We start from the raw sequence: 21,960 nt of genomic DNA on the forward strand, positions 1-21,960 counted from the left end.
TAAAGTTAACGCTCAATGATAAAAGAGGAAAATAGCTACAAACATTTGTATCTAGCGTTTAGCAGAAAACTGAGCCAGTGTAAAACTTATACTGTATATTTGCAAGCTGATATTTTGAATTGCTTGATGAAGGTTGATTTGTTTTAAATAAGAATTTTTCGAATAAAAACCGATATGAAATATTCAAGTAAAGTTTATCTAATTTTGTTAGTGCTTGGAACTTTTCTTCTTTTTTCGGAAAGCAAGGGAATGTTCCCGAGATCAAATCTTCCTAGTCAAGGTAAGCTGTTGCTTTCTTTAAATTATTAAATTATATAAACAAAAGTTTTACAGTTTGGTTTGTGTAGAAATATATAAATATAATTATAAAATAAAAAGGGTTAATGATCCCTAATCTGTAGCCTATGTACAATTTTCCTGTGTTCCATCGACTAAATAGCCTACTAGTCACTAAGCCATGACAGTACAGGAATATATTCAACTTTTCTAGGAGTACAAAAAAATTGCTATTGTTTGATGCACATGCTAATGGTATGGCTGTTTTCTAAATGCTCCAAAAATTTATGGAACCTCCATTACACTAAACGACAGTATATAAAATGAACAAAGATGTAAGTTAAAACACAACTTGGCAAAAATTCCACTCATAAAAATTATTTCCTTGCCAATAGCAATTATTTTTTTCTCAAAAATCCCCATTTTGGTGTGTTTTGATAAAAAATGTTTTTAGTTAATTGTCGTTTGATAAAAAGACATGTAGCTTCAGTTTTGCTAGTTGTGCATCTTCCTAAGGCGGTCTTTGTCTTTAGCAGACTAAGTGAACGTTGTGAATTTAGTTAAAATGTTTCCACCAAGAAATTTTGAGCGATGAGTTCTTTACAAAAGAGCACTATTATCTTCAACACACTTACAAACGACAGTTACAACAAGTTTTCCTCAACAGATCACGCTATTCAGGGACTGATCGTTGATCAATCAAACAAATTTTTCCATTTCTAGATCTAGATATTTAGAAAAGGCATAATCAAATTAATAACATAATGGCAATATTTTTATTTTATAGATGACGATGGATGTTCTGATTTGATATGCGACATTAATGCTGTGTGCAAAAATGAAACAGGAAGTGTTTCTTGCATTTGTAATGAAGGTTGGACTGGGAATGGAACTGTCTGCACTGGTTGGTACTTAAAATAACTCCATAAATGAGATTAATACCAATAATTATGCAGTGCCATTAAATTGTTAGCATTAAACACGTTTTGAAAGTAGAAACTCTGAAAGAAGTATAATGTTAATACGACCAAAGCCAGTATTCTTAACTGCTCCTGATGGCGTCACAAATCATCAAGCCACAAGAAGATCATTACTTTCATTTGCCGATTCTATTTGAATAAGCTTAACTGAAGATGATCACGCTGCTAGCTGATCCAACTCGATTTTTAGATGTTTATGATTGAACTGACTGGTGTGAAAATAAATTCGTATTTCATTTACCGTGTATCACATAGAACGATAAAGGTAAAGGTGGTCCCAAGCTTGCTTTCAAGTATCGGGGATGAGGATATAAGGTTCTCATTGTACTAAGTCTTCGGCACTATGGCTAGTGAGCACTAATCTTGTGCTCATTTTCGGATGTTGTTATTTTTGCACCTATAACGTCACAGACTCACAGTACACCAAATGTGACGCAAATAAGTAATTTGTCTGCACAGCAACCGTAAACCATCCCACTCTCTTGGTGATCCAGAACTGCAAAGCATAATTGTCTTGATTCTTTTTTGCAGACATAGATGAATGTACCGAGGATGTTTGTGACAAAAATGCTAATTGTAGCAATGTGGAAGGAAGCTTCACATGCACTTGCAACAATGGTTGGAGAGGAAATGGGACTGATTGTGTTGGTATGCTGTTTGTTGTTTTCAATAAAATATATCAAACTTGTTAGACAAACTAAGGTTTAAGTTACAATCAATTGAAGATAACTAGGCTTAAGTAGTAGCAAGTATAGACACTACAATATGTAAACACTAAAAGCTGAAAGGTCAAAAGTGCTTTTAAAATTGTGAAAATTATCATCGTTCATGTTTCCAAGAAAAATCATCCAACTTTAAAGCATAAATAGTGAGCAAAATAATATCATTTATAAATATTAATTGCCCGTACAGTTTTTCTTTTAGCAACTGTTCTGCAAGGCAAAGAAAATTATGTTTTCTTCACTTCAAAATTTATATTTCTAAAAATTATATTCAATGAAAATGGAATTTGAAATTTACATTGTATACAGGAGTAGGTTGCATAAACTACAACATTAACTTCCTGTTCAAACTTACGTGCTGCACTTGCAGATGTGAATGAGTGTTCACTTGCTTTGTGCGACGCCAATGCAAAATGTGAGAATGAAGATGGGAGCTTTACGTGCATATGCAATGATGGCTGGTCTGGTGACGGCTTCACTTGCAGTGGTGAGTTGAAATCTCAACAAAATTATGCTGCGATTATTGTGAAGTATCTCCTGCGTTTTATTAAATAATGAAAAAAATGATGCAGCCATAAATTAACAAATTTAAAATTGAAATTTGTTAAAAAACAAAATTGAGGTTCATAAATTTATAGTTGTCTGAAGTTGAAAAAAATTCAAACGACATAGACTATAGACTATAGAGTCTTACAAACACACAATAGCATATTCTTTTTTGAATATAATTTGGCTGCGCCTTTATACGTCTGGCTGACACGTCTGTGTGGTAAAGTTCTAAGTGCAATCTGAATTTGCTATGGACACAGCGCTATATAAAATATTTTATTGTTATTAATGTTATATTATTAATTATTATGAATATTACTATAATCTAGAAAAAAAAAATCTAGAAGTAGTTTGAAATTTAGACACCTATCATTGAAGATACTAAATTCATGTTCAGCAAACAAACATTTCAAAAACTATACTGTCTTCATCTTCAGTGCTATAAATGTAAGCAATCCCTGATGCCATTTAGTTTTAACTTGAATTCCGGCTGACGACACAAGGTCTAATCAACAATCTATTATGAGTGAAAAAAAGTAATTCAACTCAAGCTGTTATGAAATGATACATAACAGAAGTCAAGAGTTTGATGAACAAAACATCTCAACGATAACGACAACCTATAATTGCAGTTACCATGGGAAGTATTCTAACATGAATCCAAATCAATCGTGATGCACAAAAAACAAATAAATTACGTAAGGTGTCAACTACGTCAGGCAAAAGGTTCAGGAAATTATGCTTTAAGTGTAGAATGATTTACAATTTCAAATATTTTTTGATTATTGAGAATTTAAAATACGAATTCACAATATTAATGTCAAAAACTTACATATTTATGTATTCTAGTTATTTGTGCCAATGATGTATGCGACCTAAATGCCGAGTGTAACAATGAAGCAGATCAACCTACTTGCACATGTAGTGAAGGTTGGACTGGAAGCGGCATCGTCTGCGCTGGTAAGTATGTATGGCGTTTGCATCAAGAAAAAAAAGTTTTGCTAGCTGTCAGTATATCTCACAGATGAGATTATCTGATTGGTTGTTTCGTGCGCTGCATTACGTGTGCATCAAAAAAATCCAAACCCCAATGTGTTAAGCGGGTGTGTTTTAACACCACCAACACCAGTTCTTTGAGGATTCCGTGTATCTCGGCCTATCTCGAAGATCAGAACAAAGTGGAAGAATTGGAAAAATTTCGCATAGATCCCAAAGTGGATTGTGAGGTTTGGTGCAGTTCTACACAGTTTCATGGGCCAGTGACTTCCAAACTGCTAAAATTAGCAAACTACAACTTTGGAGCATTTTTTACAAAAGAACGCCGTGGGGGGCAAGCGCTGTGGAGTTGGTATGACAGTCATATGATATGAATGATACACCAACTTTGGTATTTGGCTCATCAAGCAATCTTTACTTTTATTGTGGCTTTTGGTCGTTGTTGTGACTTTTTGGTCCAGACTTAAGCACTGAAATTTATTAGGTTTTTACTAGTTTCATGAAATCTCTTGTAGATTTTGATTGTTCCGTCTGATTATTTGATCCACGTTTGATATCTGACTGTCCTAAGAATAAGAACCAGTTTCTGTCATAAACAGTCACAGCCACGATCTCTTAATAGGAGAAAATCTGGATTCAACAATTTTTTACATCCAACTATGAAAGATTCGTTCTGTAAACAAAAATTAGACTATTTATTTTATTTCCCAGACCCCATCATCTCACCCCCACACTAAGAAAAATGCAGTGACTATCTCCTTTGCGATTTTAAATATGTTAGATTTTAGATTTCTTATAATCTAGTCATTTGCCACAATTGTGCATGGTGGGTAATAAACTGCAAGAACGTGGCAATCTGTTGACTATATCAGGTGAAATGATCAACTTATGATTTTATTTCTGTCTCAATAGTTTGTCGATGAAAATCAATTGTCTCGATATGAACCTTATACAATGTCTTTCAAAGTATCCGAAAAATTGTTGTTGTTGTTGTTGTACTTCCTACAAGCACAAACAAGAACTAACAATCAGAGGTGTTAATTTCTTTCAGATATTGATGAATGTTCTAATGAAATCGAAGGCTCCCATGATGTTTGCGATATGAACGCCGAATGTTCCAATGAACAAGGTACTTTCAATTGCACGTGCAATGAAGGTTGGACTGGAACCGGATTCGAATGCTCTGGTAAGATTCTTTCTTCAACAGTTAAAATTTTTTACATCTTTAAGTAGTGATTCCATACGCGTAGTCACGTACTCTTTCAAAAACTTTCAAATCTCCGGACTCGTGTCTAAAATACAAACATTTTACAAAACTACCTAAAGTAGGCTACATACTAAATTTTGTACTACGTTATTTCTTAACGTAATGCTTCTATAGACCCTTCAAAACTTTCCACAGATCGCTAAAGGTGTACTTGCATATTTAAAAGTTGAAAACTAATGGTGAATAAGTTATTTTTGTGTTTTTGTCAGTTATGTACTGAGTATGTGCAGTCGTACTTTTAGCATATGCTGTTTTTTATGAAGGTAGGCTATTACGTAATTGCTGCCAGCTCCACAGGATGTTGTTTACAGTCTCTCAAGAAGTTCTTTTTTTTTCAAATTGATTTGTCTTTAAAAAATAGATAAAATGTTGTGCTACTTTGATGCGATTCTGCGTAGCCTACTTTTGTCTTTGAATTAAATAGCCTACATGCTCTAAAAAGTTGTTGACTCTGCAAATTTTCTTCGATGCATTTATAGTAACAGCCTTCGCTTGTTTTAGTATTTATAGTAGGCTATAGTACTGGCCATTAACTACTAGACAATATTCAAAAAGTAATAGAAAAAAGTTGCAATTGCAAGACAGTACAGTAGTAGAATAATAGTGTTTTTTCGATAAGTTATGAAGTGTTAAATTGTCATTCAATACACTGCTAGTTAATAGCTTTTCGTTCTGTAATAATACTCAGTCGTTCAATAAAATGTATTTCCATTGTCATTCGATGAATTGTCACACCACGGCTCTCAACACATAGAAAAACAACGCTCAATTTACACTAATTCGATTGGTTCTCGTGCAGACGTAGATGAGTGTTCACTTGATCTCTGTGACGATCATGCCACGTGCCAGAATAGCCAAGGCAGCTATACGTGTACTTGCGATGAAGGATGGGCTGGAACAGGAATTACTTGCGTCGGTAAATTTTCACAATGTTTTTTCCATTATAGCATGACAAAGTCACATTGTGCTGCAGTATTTTTATTAGGAAAGATAATTGCTAATTTGTTTTCATGAAGAAGGCCACATTTTAATTTTTTGTTTCGAGGTATTAATGAGTATGTTACGTGTAGATATGATATAATACAAAAAACGATTCTTTATTGCAAAGCTATGCTGCTCTCTGCACAACCAGTTTTTGGTATAAATAATAATAATTTAATTAATGTGATGTTTTGTAGTTAAAGTTAAACAGCGTCTTACCATAAATAGTTACTGTAAAGCATATGCCGACAAATCATAAAATTTCTCCACACTGCAAACCGAAAAAAGATTTTCTCAAATACATTACTCAAGCCTTTATTGTAACATCCTAATATCATGTTAAGGCATTTTTCTGTAAAACGTGACCACCAATATATTAATCTGGCCAGTAAATGCAGCAGTGAAGACGTATAAGGCGTAGGTATCTCGTGCACTTGCAGCAATACAGTGTATGCCTTTGTTGCAAGCAATGACGTTCATCACAATATTACGATACAGATGTTTACACACAGAGGTAATACATTTCAGGCTAAACAGAGCTGATACATGAATCAAATCTTGCAGTAATGAAAAACAAATAGTTTGTAAGCAAATGGTCTAATAAAGACATTTTAGGGTATTTTGACTAGTTATTCAATTTTCTAGTAGTAACTAATTCTCACATTGTGTCTCAACAATACTGCATAATTGTTGTAACTTGCAGCTATAATTAGGTTTTCGATTGTTATTTCTCAACCTGTAAATCACCGCTTTGCTTTGAAGATGTAACTTATTCATTGTTTTCATTGTACATTGAAACTATTTTCGCAGATCTAGATGAATGTTACGATCAAAAGAGCTGCGATCCTAATGCCCAGTGTATGAACGGAGAAGGAAGCTTCACCTGCACTTGTAACGAAGGTTGGACTGGGTCTGGCCTTGTGTGCGAAGGTGTGGTTACATAGAAGTTCACCGAAACTCCAACTCTAAAGAATAATTTGTCAAACTGGCAAAGTAGCTTTGACGTGATTAAAAACCTATTTCCAGCAAACATCTGCTATACATTGAGATCTAATTTTCGGTTGTGCAAGGTTTTTTAGACTTCTTTTTGCATTAAAAATGATGACATTCTTAAGATGTCACTTGTTATGAAGTTGTTGATGAAGTATTTTTGCAACAAAAATTAAGAATGATGATAATGTGACAAATTTTCCATGTTTTTGTTTTTTTATCCGACATCTAGTTGTGTTGCCTGTGGAAAACCAGCAAAACCAGCCTACTTGACAAAAATTATGTTTTTCTTTGCCGTTTTATCAATTTTAACAAAACTGTTGAACGTTGTATATTCACAGATATAAATGAATGCTCAAATGAAGTTTGCGATGTGAACGCAGTATGCATGAACGAACCAGGAAGCTTCGCCTGTTCATGTAATGAAGGCTGGACTGGAGATGGTTTTGACTGCACCGGTAATACATATCGCTGTTAGGACCTACTATATGCATTTTTTTTAAATTTATAACTACAACATTAACTCATAATTAAGTTCCTTCCTCTCGTGGAGGGTTAGAGGCTATAAAGCGCCAAGTGTCTCTGCTGTGAGATATATAATAAGCTATATAAATAATAAATACTGTTAATACTACAAAATGTGCTCAATGCCAAGCAAAAAGCCAAGCAGAGCAAATTACATCAAATATAGTTACTACTTTTTAAAACCTCTACAGCCTGTCTCACTCTAAAAGGGAGATCATCAGAAGGGGCTTATTCAAATAGAATTATTTGAATTTATTCCATTTGAAGAAGGACCTTCTGATGATCCCCATTTTAGAGTGACACAAGCTGTAGAGGTTTTAGAAAGCAGTAACTATATTTGATGTAGGGATAACTTTTAAGCATGGAAAGGGTTATTTTCAACTTTTGAAAATACAGTGAGTTAAATAGGTTTAATTAGGTTAATTGAGTGAAACGTTTCATAAAATGGTTGGGAGATAGCTTATTGCTTTTACTACAATTAGAAATTTCAAATATATCTCATTATTACTTCAGAATGCGACAAAAACTGTATTTATATTTTCAAACCAGACGTCAGTTAAAACGTACATATGTACGTACATACGTAATTCTGTAAACATTTTATTCGTTTTCCATGGAAATTCAAAAATAGAAAATCCGATTAAAACTTAACTATACCTGTTCTCCCTTCGTAACTTATGACACAATTAGTCACTTGCGTGATGCAATGTCGTAAGCAGGCTTGAAAAATCTGACAGCTGAACTTTGGCCAATGACGTTACTTTCTATACTGTGGTTGCCACAGTTTGCGTAAATTATTAACCAGTGATGTTTCATGACAACCCTAGGCGAATAAAAATAAATCTTCAAGGACCGATTGAATCATATGACGGGATATGAAACTTTATTTTTGATTAAATCGCTTACACTAATTCGATTTTAACTTAAAGTTGTTTTGATGCAGAAATCGAAGTCATTACATGCGAAAACGACCCATGCAAAGATCCTCAGAGCTTTTGCGTAGATGTTGACCAATCGTACGAATGCCCTTGCAAACCTGGTTTTTATTCAGCAGCATCAAGTCCAACCGATTGCGTGCAAGGTAAATATTTTGAAAAACACAATTCTGCTATAAAGTTGTTGACTCGTATAACATTTTGTCAAACTTTTGACACGATGCTTTTCATTAAATATTGTACTTTTCCATGTCGATGATATTTCAGTCATCCAAGCAGTTTAAAATTAACCTCTAGATGATTAATAAAAAAAACATTAAGTGGTGAAGAACTCATAAGACATTTTGATGCCCCATACATCACGATACCATTGTCAATAAATAAAGCAAACAGTTGAGAACAAGGTGTGGGCCTATAAGGTGAGTAGGCAACACGGAACGGTGAAACATTTTTCAAGACTTTGGACTGATTGTATTACGTGCCTTCACATAGTCTTACCATGAGGGTTCCAGAAAGGAACTTGCAAACCCGAACCTGGGATCATTTCAAGAGCTTAGATTTTTCAGAGGTTTCTTGAACAACGAAAACACCACGCATCCTTTGGAGTATAATTGTATTCTTTAAAAATGTATTGCTTTAGGGGCCTGATTCTCTTATTGGTACCGAGACAGATTATTCTCTGATTACCAAAACAAAACGACCCTGATTACATTACTGAAACGAATAAACATGTACCTCTTGAAGCAATCCATTTGTTGAATTATTCGCATTCAAAAGATCACTGAATAAACAATAGAAAAATAAGTTAAAAAACTCAAACCTTTCATAAGAATTATAGAAAGTTTTTTTACTGACATGTTCGTCCACACTGACTTCCAAGCATCTTTAAAATAACTTTCTGAATTTTCTAGGCTTGAAATTTGGAAGCATACTGTTCCTAGCCAGCAACACAAAAGCGACCAAGATCTCTGAAAGTGAAATCACTCGTTTTGTAAGTAAATTTATTTCAAATATTACGCATCTACAGTAATGCATTTTTATTTAAAATATTTTATGATAAGCCCAAAAGGGTGAGATGGTATTGGTATACTTCAATTGCTTCTCAAATAGTAAAAAATAATTGATTTCGACTTCAAAAAAATATAATGTGATATGTAGCCTAAACCAGGCTACATGGTTTACGCAAAAATCTTGCAAGCCGATCTCATCAATAACGAGAGATATAATTAGGTAACCTACCTGTGTCGCCAAATGTGAGCATAAATAATAATTTGTATCAACATCTCTGTTTAACTTATGATTATGTTTATCTAAATTCTAAAGTTTAGCATACGTACACAGTACACACGTTAAATCTAAATTGTAATACTTTCACCGAACTTTGTGTCTGCCACATCTAGAATATATTCTGCAATAATTATGAATTAAACAAAACTAACCATCGTAGGCCAATATACCGACATAAGAAGGTTAAGGTGTGCATTGTTTTCAGCTACAACGAGCTTATTTTACTACAAATGGATTCGTAAGCCTTAATGTTGCGGAAGCATTACCAAACAATACATGGGATTATGAACTGATTTACAGCAAAGATTCTGGAACGACCGAAGCTTTAATTGGTTCTTGGTTTGCAGATTACCTGTTGACTGAATATAGTGTAAGACTGTGTGTATTGATAAACTTAAAATGTTTGTGAACGTGTGGCTACCTTACAATGCTACCTTTAAATAAGCTTGTTTGTGAACGCTTTGCTTTGAGAACTGTATTTCATTGTAGGCTACCGGTAGCCTACTTCTTCAGAATTAGCCTTCCCTCAAGTGAGTAATGTTCTGAAAGTGCTCACTACTTCAAAGAATACCAATTATACAATTGTAATTGAACATTCAAAAAATAGCAATTGTGTTATAAGTGAAAATAATAACTTGTCTTTTTCGGAAATTGACTGCTGCAACTTAAAAAAAACAAAAACGAAACTTTACGTTAACTCTCTGGAAATGATAGTTACAGTCAGTGGCAAACGCAAGAATTTCTCAAAGGGGAAGGAAAGGCATTTGAATTTTTTTTTTTCAAATTGAAACGAAGACGCATTGAAAAAACACCCATTTACCAATGGTCTAATTACCAGTAAGTCATATTGTGTAAGATTAGCCAACTAAAGTCAGATTGCATTCATGATAATTTTTTTGTTGGCAGCCACTATAGCTTACTCAATTGAACAGATTTTGTATTAAAACAGAAAATATGAGATAACACTTTTGACGTCGGATATAATCTTTTACGTAGACGACGTAATGAGCCTACTCAACTCAATGAGCCACGCGTATTGACGGTACGTTCAATGGTAACTGGGGGAGTAGAGAACTCGATATAACTTAATGCTATACTTTATAATCTGACCAAGGTGGTAGCCCAGGCTATTTGTTAGTAAAATATAAACTTTCACAGTCTTTACGTATGTCACGGTACTTTTAGATTGAATTATTAAATATGTAAATATGAAAAGCATGATAGTAGGCCTAAACGGATAAGTAAAAACTAATAGTTGGATTAACGGGCAATGTCTTTACATCGAAGCATAAGTCAAACCTCTCTGTGAAAGTTTAAATATCGAATGCAATTTATTACTGTAAGTTACCTTAAGCAGAAAGTATCGTATTCTGAAAACATATAACGAAAAGGATGGCCTAACCTACAGGGCCGTGTGAGCACCATCTTGCCTTCTCCCTCTCCCTCCAAAATTCACTAGTGGGTCTCTAATTTTCAGTAAAGATGCTTAAAATGTTTTTCAAACCATAGGTTGTGATTTGAGATCAGAATCATCAGAATGACTCCACAATCTGTTGGGACTCCATCTCTGACTACATAACAATGCAAAGAGCTACAGGCTACTGCAAAATGACTTCGGATCTTTCTAAATTTTTAAGAAAAACTAACATTTTGTATACAATGAAACCTTTCAATAAAAACAATCGACCATTCTCAATATTTTGTCAATACAGTATTAAATTCTTCGTCACATTTTTCACAATCTTTGCATTGTTAGTCATAATGCTTAATGTTAGTCGTATGATCTGATATAAAACGCACAGCTACAAACTGGCGTAAATTTTGCTGTACGCAAAAAGGTCCGAAGTCATTTTGCGGTAGCCTGTATGGCGTTTAACTAAAATAACTAAAAGATTTTACAAGTCGTTTTCCAGGGATAGTTTGACAATGAAAAAATCTTTCTACAAAACATGTAATTGTATCACTCTTGAAATACAAAAACTAGCAACTGGAGAAAAAAGAATGATGCAATATTTGTCTTTAAAAAAAATAAGACCCTAGGTTGAATGCAGAACAGCCTACTTAAACAAAGGTTTCTTTTTAAATGCAAGCCTATGGTTTCATATGGTTTCGTATGCAAGCCTATGGTTTCTTTCCTACTTTCTTTCCGTATGCAAGCATCTCCCCCTCCTAAAATGTTTTGAATCACAAAATCGCTAAACGATCAACATTTTTGAAGGGAGTTTTCGACCAATGGCCTCTTCCTACCTACGCTACTGGTTACAGTAAATTTACAATATAATTTATATTGTAAATTATTACTTTACAGTGCGATGTTGAGTCAACGTCTTGTACTATTGATACGTTCAGTGGAACTTCCTTTGAATTGGATGCGAAAAGTTCGGTTCAAAATGCTGGATGTTAGTATACTTTTTTTCTATCTTATTCATGAAAAAAAAGTAGGCTATGTGCAGTGTCCAACTCTATTCTATGGTTGTCAATTTCACAGACTGATTCTGTACATCACGAAGTTGGTCAATGGTCATAATGCAATTCTTACTTGTTTGTGAAGCAATGCATCGTAGCACTCCAGATTCTAGATAGTTACATCACAAGAGAAAATAATGAATAATTGTAAATTTTGATAACGTGATTAAACTAATAGGCTAAATTACATACATACAGTATGCATATTTCCAGAATTTTGTTTGAAAGCTTCCTGTAGATACTGATAAACAGGGATGAAGCACGACAATGCTCAAAATTTAGCTGATAGTTTTTGTTATGGTTGGCGCATCTCGCTGAGTTTACAACATTTAATGTTTATCAATAAACTAATCGGAAATACTGATTTATAATGGAAAGAGTTTTAATGGTGGTTATACCCATGTAGTTTCCATAGATTACAACCGAACGAATTGTACTGTAATATACAGGAGTACTGTTTTACATAGTTGTCGTGATATTCACTGTTTATATACAGCTGCCGATAACGTGGTTTGCTCTTCATATGAACAATACTGCAATATCGAAAGCACAAGATGCGATAGTGTAGATGGATACGCAGTTTGCCAATGCTTGACAGGATACGTTCAAAAAACAGGAGCTGAACGATCTTGCACAAGTAAGTATTCGAAGTATTTTTACAACTAACGTTTCATTGTTTCTCCTTTTCTTGAAAGGATTTCGAGCAGCACGGAATACGAAACCCATGATTGGGAGTAGCCCTGCAGTGCATTAAACAAGTGATATACCTTTAATTAAACAAATTATTAACTTCAGTTTTTTTTTGGAATAACACAACTTTCTTGTGAATATTTCTTTAGTTTAGATACTCTTCGACTTAAAGAAAAAAGCTGAGACTTTAATGAATTAAGTATGAAACCTTTCCGTTTTGTTTCTTTTACTTTTCACAATTAGTTGTTGAAATGTTTGATTTTACATGCCTACTGATCAACTATCAAATAAAAAATTATTGGGGAATTTTCTTGATGACCATAAATGCTTTTTATAGTGAGAAAAGAAGAGAAAATGGTTGACTTCAATACAGTTAATACCAATTTTTTTAATACTGTCAGTCAGTCAGTCAGTAAGTCCAATCTGTCTAAAAAAAACATTCTATAAGTTAGCTTGGTCAAATTTCTTTTTCTCATATAGGCTACCACTAAAAGCCATGTGTAATGAATGAAGATTTGTCAATTAGTTTCTAATTCTTTTGCTTTTATATTTTAAAGAACAAGTTTGCAGTGAAAATTCGGATTGCAATGCACCATTTGGTCAGTGTGATACAGAATTTAACGAAAAAGAAGGAAGATGCATATGTACATTTGGATTTGAAGGGGTCCATTGCTATAGCCGTAAGTTGTTCACAATATATTCTACTGTTGCTCATGCTTTATAGACAGAGCTGTAAACAAATGTTCGAAATAGGCTATTAATATTTTAACCTAATAGATCATTAAGTTTTTAATCCATTTTTTGTTCAAAATTGTGGTTTAATGTAATGCACTGTCCAAAATAAACGATAGAAAAGAAAATAATAGGCTACATGTCAACATAGCAAAAGTCTAAAAATAAATAGAAAGATGTCCCAATCAAAAGTTGATCAGCATCTTAGGCTAATTTAAATAATGACGCTGTATAATTTAGATTTTAGATTTTTCAAGTAAGTACGGTATCTCTTAGTTGAAATTAGCTGTCATATGCTTGTCAAAAATGTGGAGTCCGGTATTTGATGTAGTCCACAACGAACACTTTGAAGAAAAAGATAATAATTTTGCATCAGATCAAAAGGTTATTCTAAATCAGAGATCAAAAAGCTTTTTTGCAAAAGGGCCAAGGACTGTATGAAAGGATCCTTGCGAGCAGGATAATCATTTTTCTCAACAGTCTGTAACTTGTGGTGATGATTCAACAGTGAGGTTTTGATTTATTCAGCTGTATGCAGCAGTTGATATGATCGGTCGTCGCAGGCGAACGGATTGTGGAAAAAACGCATTATTTATCACAAACCCCCAAAGTCACACAATCGCTCGGAGACAGTTGTTTTTAAATTTAAAAAGTTTTATTAAATAGTAAGAACGGAAAACGGCAAATTAAATACTTAAGCAGTTCACACAGCGTTACACTTTTGAACGGATTTTAATTTAATGCTTTATCAAAATCTTTGAACAGTGCAATGGGCCGAGTGGAGAAACCTAGCTATAGCAGGATTTGTTCTGAGGGTCGCAGTTTAGTGAGCCTTGTGCTAAGTTGCTTGTTCAAATATACAAAACAATCAACTCAAACAAGTTGACTTTTTCAAATTTGTTTTTGTATTTAAATTTTCTTGTGATTAAGTCACATTTATCTGTCTCGTTGTTTATTTTCATTATATCTATCTACGTATTGTTTCAGCTTGGTTGTTAGTGTTCATCGTAGTAGGAGGGGTATTGTTGCTGATGACCATCTGTACCACGTATCTCGCATGTCGTTTCAAACAAAAAACAAAAGTACTTCCGGGAGGGGTAAGTCGATTGAATAAATTTTAATCAATAAAATTGATTTTTGATTAATTTAACGCTCACGCCCTTCTGTCTTGGACTGTCTTTTTTTTCGATATCGATGGCGCGGTCTAAGTTGGCAGCAATGTTATACGATCCCTAAAGTCTGTGCTCAGTATGCTATAAAAGCAAAAAAACAAAAGTCGATTTTGATAACCTATCTCATTGCAACAACATTACAACAGCAAGTTAGGCCTGCATGTGTTGAAGCTTGATTTTTGGAAATTACTACGCACGAAAGAATACAACAGTTAAATCGTATGATAACCGTTTTTCAAAAGTTTGAAATAAGTAACGTGTAATCAACTTTAATGCTGCATTTCACCTATTTTAGAGAAATGACGGAACATCACTGGAAGGTTTGCCGAAAAATGGATCTGCAGTAAGTGTAAAACCATCTACTTATGCATGAATACACCACCGGAAACTTTGATTTTAAAATAAACTTTGTTAAGGATTTGCAAACGATACCAAAAGGCACCATGGCATTTGACATGACGAAAAAAATGCAATATAATCTACTTTTTTCTGCAGTAGGCTGTGTTCTATAGTACAGTCCTGCCACATAAGTTAATAAAAAAACTTTCACCACCGAGCATACCAAAAAGTATTTTGGTTAATTAGTTGAAATTGCAATGGTAAAATGTAATATCAAAATACTCTCAATTACTTCAAACAAAACTATTAGTTTTGGTATATAGTATATATTCTGTTTAACTATAAAACATTTAAGTTAAGAACATGTACGGTAGCTTCAGGAAAACAATAACTATAAAATGCCACAGACAGATAGTTGACAACAAATTAATGGGGTTTTATAACTTTATTTCAAAACAATGCAATGAGTTAAGAAATTAACTAACACGTATGTATGTTAATTTTTGTATTGTTTTTGACTAATGTCATTTAATTCCATGAGTTTGTTGTCAAACATCTGCCAGTAGGCATATATGAAATAAAACAGATCTATGCACTCTATTCGTCGAACAAATACATGTGATCAAGAGTTTTTAGGAACGTTTTCATTGCAATAGAGTCTTGGATTTATGTTTGGTAGTGAAGAGTTTAGATTTTGTGGTCGGAAAGGCAAGAAATCCATTTTTACCATTTTATTAGACCTTACCATTCAGTGTCTTGCCATTCTTCAGCGGAGAATTTCGGTGAGAATCGAACTGGCACACTGTCAAGCGTTAGTGGCTTATTTTTCACTACCAAAACGGTATTGTGCAAAGCTTAGTTATGAACTCATGTTTTTTTATATTGCTGATTTCATTTTGCAGAGACATTGCAGCTGTGCTATAACAATTAATTTATTTTTTTATTTCGGCCTCAAGCTCATTGTTACGTCCGCGTTTTATCGGTTTTAACTTTTGACATACGTTTACAATATTTGGCAGGTATTATTTTTGCTGTGATGGACAAAAGTAAAACACCCCGAAGTGAACAGAAAATGTCTAACATTATATTACAATATTATTTTTTTCAGACTCCCAAAACCCGAGACAACGAGGCATACGTTCACACGGACTTTTAGTTCAGTGCAATAGAAGGCTACAGTTGATCAATAATAAACATGTCGTTTTTACGTAATATTTGCATTAGCCTACTTAGGAAGTTTGTTTTAACAATTCTGTAGCTTGGATCGAGTAACCATGTGTTTTTTTTTTTTTTGTGATCTACTTCACGCTATTGTTTTGTGGACGATTGTGTGTTGTATAGGCGCTGGTACATTGAAAGGAATCTGTATCAACTCAAGCTGTAATATCAATAGCCTAGGTTTTAAACTAAGTTCCATGATAGTAGACCGAATCCAATTATAATGCAACGTTTGTGTTCTTTTTATGTGCAGTTTGTGAATATCTTTGCAACTAAATTGTTATATGACAGTTGAAAATTAAACGTACTCACGTCAAATGACATGATGAGAGTTTTTAGCAGCAGTGATGGAACGACACAGCGTTTACTTACCGGGCTCAGGATTTTAGTATTCTGGGTAAGCCTATACGTAAAGCTAGCTTCTTACTTATCCATTAAATATGAACACTGAACAGGTTAGACCATACTTCATGTGATCTGAGTAGAAAAGCAACATCCGGTGAATAAATAAAACCATTACTTATTTACAAACAGAAAATATGCAATTAATGATCTAAATCACTAGGTATGCCTGTAAAAATAAAATAAAGAGCAATTTTCAGCGAAACATAAATAACCTACAAGTGTTCAAAAGAGTTAAAGCACATCGATGCATATTTTAATACAGTGAGCACTGCTGCTTTGTTATTTCTGCACCTGAAATGATAATGGCACCCCTCACCGTGAGAGTTCCATCAGTATGATTGTGTCTTCAAAAGTTCTTTAATTTTTTATTTCATTTTGTCTGAGTAAGTTCGATATGAGTGCGAACAATCCACTTAATCTAGTTTATTGCGCAAAATATTTCCACTGTGTCAAATACAATCTGCGCACGGTACTTCAAACGACAATAAACGTTCACTGTATTTACGTCATTTCAATGTCTTCTATTGAAATATAAAATGAAGACATGAAATGTTTACAAAAAGTATTTCTCTTATTGGACTACTGATACATTTAGCAAACATTTCTAAACCACAAATGAAATGTGTGTATCTCAAATCTCAAACACAGCTAAGAGTCAAATCTGTTTTCAAAGCAGCATTATAAAAGGCGGCAGCTTGACGGTTCACTGAACCAGGAAAGAAAATGAGCTACGGTAGAGCTAGATTGCAGCAGTTGTATTACAATGCTGAATAGTGTATTGCACGTTTCTAGTTTGTATACGTTTTTAAAGCTGATTTACTTATAATCATCAGCTAGCTAATAACCCATACCATATAATTTGGCAGGAAAGCTGATATATAGGCCTGCAGTGAAAATATATAAGCGTACTGTGTGCATGGCAATAAAATCGATTCTTTGGTTTACACAAACGTCACTTTAATGCAATTTTGTGGCAAAGTTTTTCTTTTTCAGTTACACTGTGTATCTGAGTGAATCTTCTTTACAAAACTAGAATACAATTACGTAGTGTTTTCCAAACAAATAACAGTGAAAGATACAACAAACAATGTAAGTCAACTTATATACAATACTGCATTTCATACGTGAACAAACAAAATTGTCATTCTTGGTCATTCTTTGCTTGTGACTATGCTGACACATATATACATAAACCCAAGCTGAAAGTCCGTTACATGGAATCAAAATCGTACTAAATACGCTCTTTGAGTTTTACAATTTTTTTTTTTTCAATTTTATAAATTTAAATATTAAATATTTTCTCAACATAGGGCAACATGCAACTAGTATTGGAAGGCGCCTATTCTGCCAATATTTCAAACCATTGCTCTTAGCGCAAGACGACCCTACTAGGATTAGTTTCACCAAAATTTTGGTATTGATGCATACCAGAAAGACAAAAGTCCAATCCAGCAACGACTTACATTACATACTCTGGTTACGAAAATAATAGAATCAAATATTAGCAAATCGTAATGTAATCGTAATGTAATTGTAATGTAATCGTAATGTTATCGTATCGTAATATAAAACGATGCTTTTCACGAGATTCAAGATCTAGCGAGATAGACATACAGCTGCAAACAATTTTCATCAGATAAACACGATATCACTAAATACAAGCAAATACAATTAATATAAAACGCGTAAGCTTGTGCTGTCTAATGGAGTACGTAATTAAGAATATTATTATGTATAAGTTATCTAATTGCATGAAATGCTAAGTAAGATGCTGCTTAAATGCATCGCACAACCGGTTAATCATAGAATTTAGTTGAGTTAAAACGTGTTTTTATGACAAAATCACGCATACGTAATCCTCAATCATAAACTGTACATATAGTCAAATAGTATAAGCAAGTCAGATCCAAAACATAAAGCAAGAATAAAAGCTTGAAGAAAACAAGGCGGTAGGCTGTAATCCAGCTTTTAAAATCAAATGGTTTACATTGATTTCCTAAAAGCGTGGACAACGAAGGAAGTAATGAAGATACATGATGCAAAGTAAAATATCAGTACGTAAAACACAGTAATATTCGGTTAAATACAACAATTTGTAATGGAGGTTTCAATGGCAATGAAGAAAAAAAGCACTTCATTAACAAGCGGTACAGAGTTAACCTAAAATGAACACACTCTTACAATTGAGAATAAAATCCAATGAAATGTTAATTTTAAACGTTCTACATCTTTTGCCTTCATTTCATTGATTTAAGAGAAACAACAATGCAACGCAAAAAAGAGCCTATTTATTAATCACTCTGTGAAAATGCCACGGCACTAAAATCGAAGTTACCAGGAACTGCTTCACGGACTGCAGCGAGTAAGGCTTTGTTTTCTCCGTTGCTTTGGTCGAGAATGCATTGGCGTAGTTGGGCAAGATATGAATCCAGATTTTCCTTTGTGGGAAACTCCTATTACAAACAAGCTTACTTACTATATTATACACCCCTGAGTTACTCGAAATATATAGGCCAAGTCATTTTGCACCAACACTTCCTATTTGTGGGTTCATGGACTAGTAACTGTATACTTCAAGCAAAAGGATTAATCGTAAGTTTTCACGTTTCATGTCAGTGTAAACAAACATGGAAAAAGCAAGTTTGAAATTGACAAGAGCTGATTTAGATAATGCAAGTTTAAGTTTACAGCCACTCCACTGGAATGGTTTAAAGTAACTCAAAATTGAATGTGAAGTGTTGTGTAAAATGTTTGGCTTTTTTGGTTGGTTGAATTGATACAAATTTAAATTTCAACAAATAACAAAGACTTTTATCTAATAACCCATCAAAATGCTGTGCTTGCAAAAACGGAAAATCTTACCCTTGAATGGGGTAAAGCAATTCCACCTAAATAAAAAAGCAATTTTTCTCTTATTCTTTCGTCTGGTTCTTGTGAACTTGAATGGCTGTTTTCCGAAGCACCAGCTTTTAGCGAAAGATTTTCTTGGTCATAGTCCTTTTTGGAATACACAACAATGGTTATTTATTGATCCTTTGAAAGAGCAACACATGATCATCAAGAAAACAAGCCATTCATATCCTCCTAAAACCGTAATCGTCGGCCCGTTATAAAAGTTCAATTTTTTTTCAATTCTGGCCAATGCATTTTCAGCTCAGTGTCGAAGCCACGCAAATTTTAACATTGCGAACAAATTGAATAGTTTCGCGTCAGCCAATCATACAATAGCAAGAATTGACAGCGATAAACACTTGTTTCGTCTATGAAGCTGTGCTCATCAGTATCGCACCACTAATTCATACCACAGACTCTCGAAAACCTTTACCAGTTAAATTGAGTAGTGTTATTTTACATCATATTTGTGCAAACACAGCGAGAAAGTAAAATTTACCGTTTGTTTTTGTTGGTCGTTTTGTGTTGACACATCTTCTCTTTTATCGGTGACAAACTCAGACGATTCTTTGTTTTTGGTGTCGCTATTGGTATTTTTCCAAGAAGGACGTGCTGGAGATGAACCACTGGAAAGCGAGAAGAAAAGCAGGTGTTATTCATTTTTTTACCAAATATGCTTGTTTTTTCATTTCTTGAATTGATGCAGTGAATGGATGTTTATGATAAGGCCAACTCATCTTATCATTTGAACGAATACCAAAAACTTTGTTACTGAAAGTGACTTTGTCACATCTCTACTTTGTTAATATGTTATATCCATTCTTTTACCTGCTCCCTGACTCTGTCGCAACTTCTTCGGCATGACTGCATTTTTCATCATTAGCGTCAGTGCTTCTATCAACAACCATACTGCAGGGTTGTTTTGAGAGAAAGTATGGGCTTTGGTATGCAATTTCGCCTTGAGTCTCGTCTTTCCTCAGCAACGAAGAGTATCTCTCCAAAAAAAGTTGGGAAGGATTTTCTGTAGACACAAGGCAGATAAAGAGGTGATTAATTGTCGATGATGTTAACTGGAGCAAATGAGCTGGAGGAAAACATAACATCGTTAATATCATCAAAAATGGCCGGAATCAAATCGAAAATTGAACAAAAAAAAAATCGATAGAAATTCAATCCAATCCCTTGGTAAACTGACAAAAATGTAACCATCCTTGTAACTCAAGAAAATACTATGATATTTAAAAAGTAGGCCAACCTGCCTTTAGTAAGTCATATTTTGCTTTACCTGAATAAATCATGAAATACTTCAAAAACTTTAGTAATGTAAATATTGATATTTGATAGGTCAATTCTAATAACCTTAATTTAAAAAAAAAAAAAAAAAAAAATTAAGTCGTGTATTTCATACTAGGACTATTTTCATTGTCCAAATCTTCGGAATGTGTCTGAATTCCGTTATCTCTGTCCGGTTCTACCATATGATCTTGAAGATGCAATGTTTCCATTTTAGCTTCATCTATTGATTTTGGCTTAGAAATTCCAGTTGATCTCCCTCGTTTCACTCTTGGGCACCCAGACTCGCTGAAAATAAAGTTTTATTGTTACATTAAGATTTAGTCAATACTGATAGCATCAAACATATTCCCGAATGAAGCAAAGCAACATGAGATAATCGAGTATGTTTGAAATGCATTAATTGAAGCCTAAATTGAAGAGTCGATATTATCTTAAAGTTGAAAAGGGCTTTTTTGAATTACAACATTTTATGTGTTTTTGAATTATAGCCTTGATTCTTGTCAGTTCTCCGTTGTAGATAGACTACTAGTGGTAACGGCTTATTTCAGTCCTTATTTCAGGAAGCGATGTGTTCTATGAAACGTTACTTTTCAAGAGGAGCAGGTAGTAGTATTGACAAGGGTGTTCAGGGGCTACTTTTAGACCCTGCACGGGAAGAGATTAGGGCTAGTAAACTTTCCAATGAGCCCGTGATCTTGAAGAAACCACCAAGTATTTTTAGATATAGTGCGTTTTTTTCAGAAGTATCTTGATTTCCCTCCTGAGAAACTCATTAGTACCGGGCCCAAATTATCCTCTCAAACGCCCTGTGAGCAGAAAACATCGTCACCGGGTGGTAATCTTGACATTTTAACCCACTTGCTTTTATATGGCACGTGCACCTTCTTCAACAATCATAATATGTGCTGTAACAGCATGCGAGGTATGGCAAGCATACGTAACTAAAAAAAAGTGCTACCTTCTATGAGATGTGTAGTTTCCAGTGATATGACCTGACCCATCGCAACCTTCAGTGGGGCATCTAAGGAAAGAATAATGCAAACAAATTGTGGAAACCTATTTCATAAACGTACTGTAGGTAAAAAACAACACTAATGTGTCAATAAAAGTAAAAAGTATATAATTTGATGCTTTCTTTTTCCACATTATGATTAAAAGTTGATAGCCTAAACGGCTGAACACAAATAGTCGTACTTCTGAAAGTCAGTCTCATGACAATGTGGTGATGCTGCATAACGACAA

The 21,960-nt window shown here is 34.0% G+C and overlaps 1 protein-coding gene across 1 annotated transcript; it reads left to right on the forward strand.

Moving 5' to 3' along the window:
- Nucleotides 1-114: 114 nt before the first annotated feature.
- Nucleotides 115-16,446, forward strand: LOC145785482 (uncharacterized). The gene is made up of 18 exons (XM_082597132.1): nt 115-280; nt 1,064-1,180; nt 1,788-1,904; nt 2,349-2,465; nt 3,377-3,487; nt 4,575-4,709; nt 5,590-5,706; nt 6,582-6,701; nt 7,103-7,219; nt 8,230-8,367; nt 9,133-9,212; nt 9,714-9,878; nt 11,817-11,907; nt 12,471-12,611; nt 13,222-13,344; nt 14,384-14,493; nt 14,864-14,911; nt 16,016-16,446. The coding sequence occupies exons 1-18, from the start codon at nt 175-177 to the stop codon at nt 16,061-16,063; spliced, it is 2,001 nt and encodes a 666-aa protein (XP_082453258.1). The 5' UTR covers nt 115-174; the 3' UTR covers nt 16,064-16,446.
- The last annotated feature ends 5,514 nt before the right edge of the window (nt 16,447-21,960 follow it).

This window comes from Aplidium turbinatum, chromosome 16 (assembly GCF_918807975.1).
Source record: "Aplidium turbinatum chromosome 16, kaAplTurb1.1, whole genome shotgun sequence".
In the NCBI taxonomy this organism is placed as follows: domain Eukaryota; kingdom Metazoa; phylum Chordata; class Ascidiacea; order Aplousobranchia; family Polyclinidae; genus Aplidium; species Aplidium turbinatum.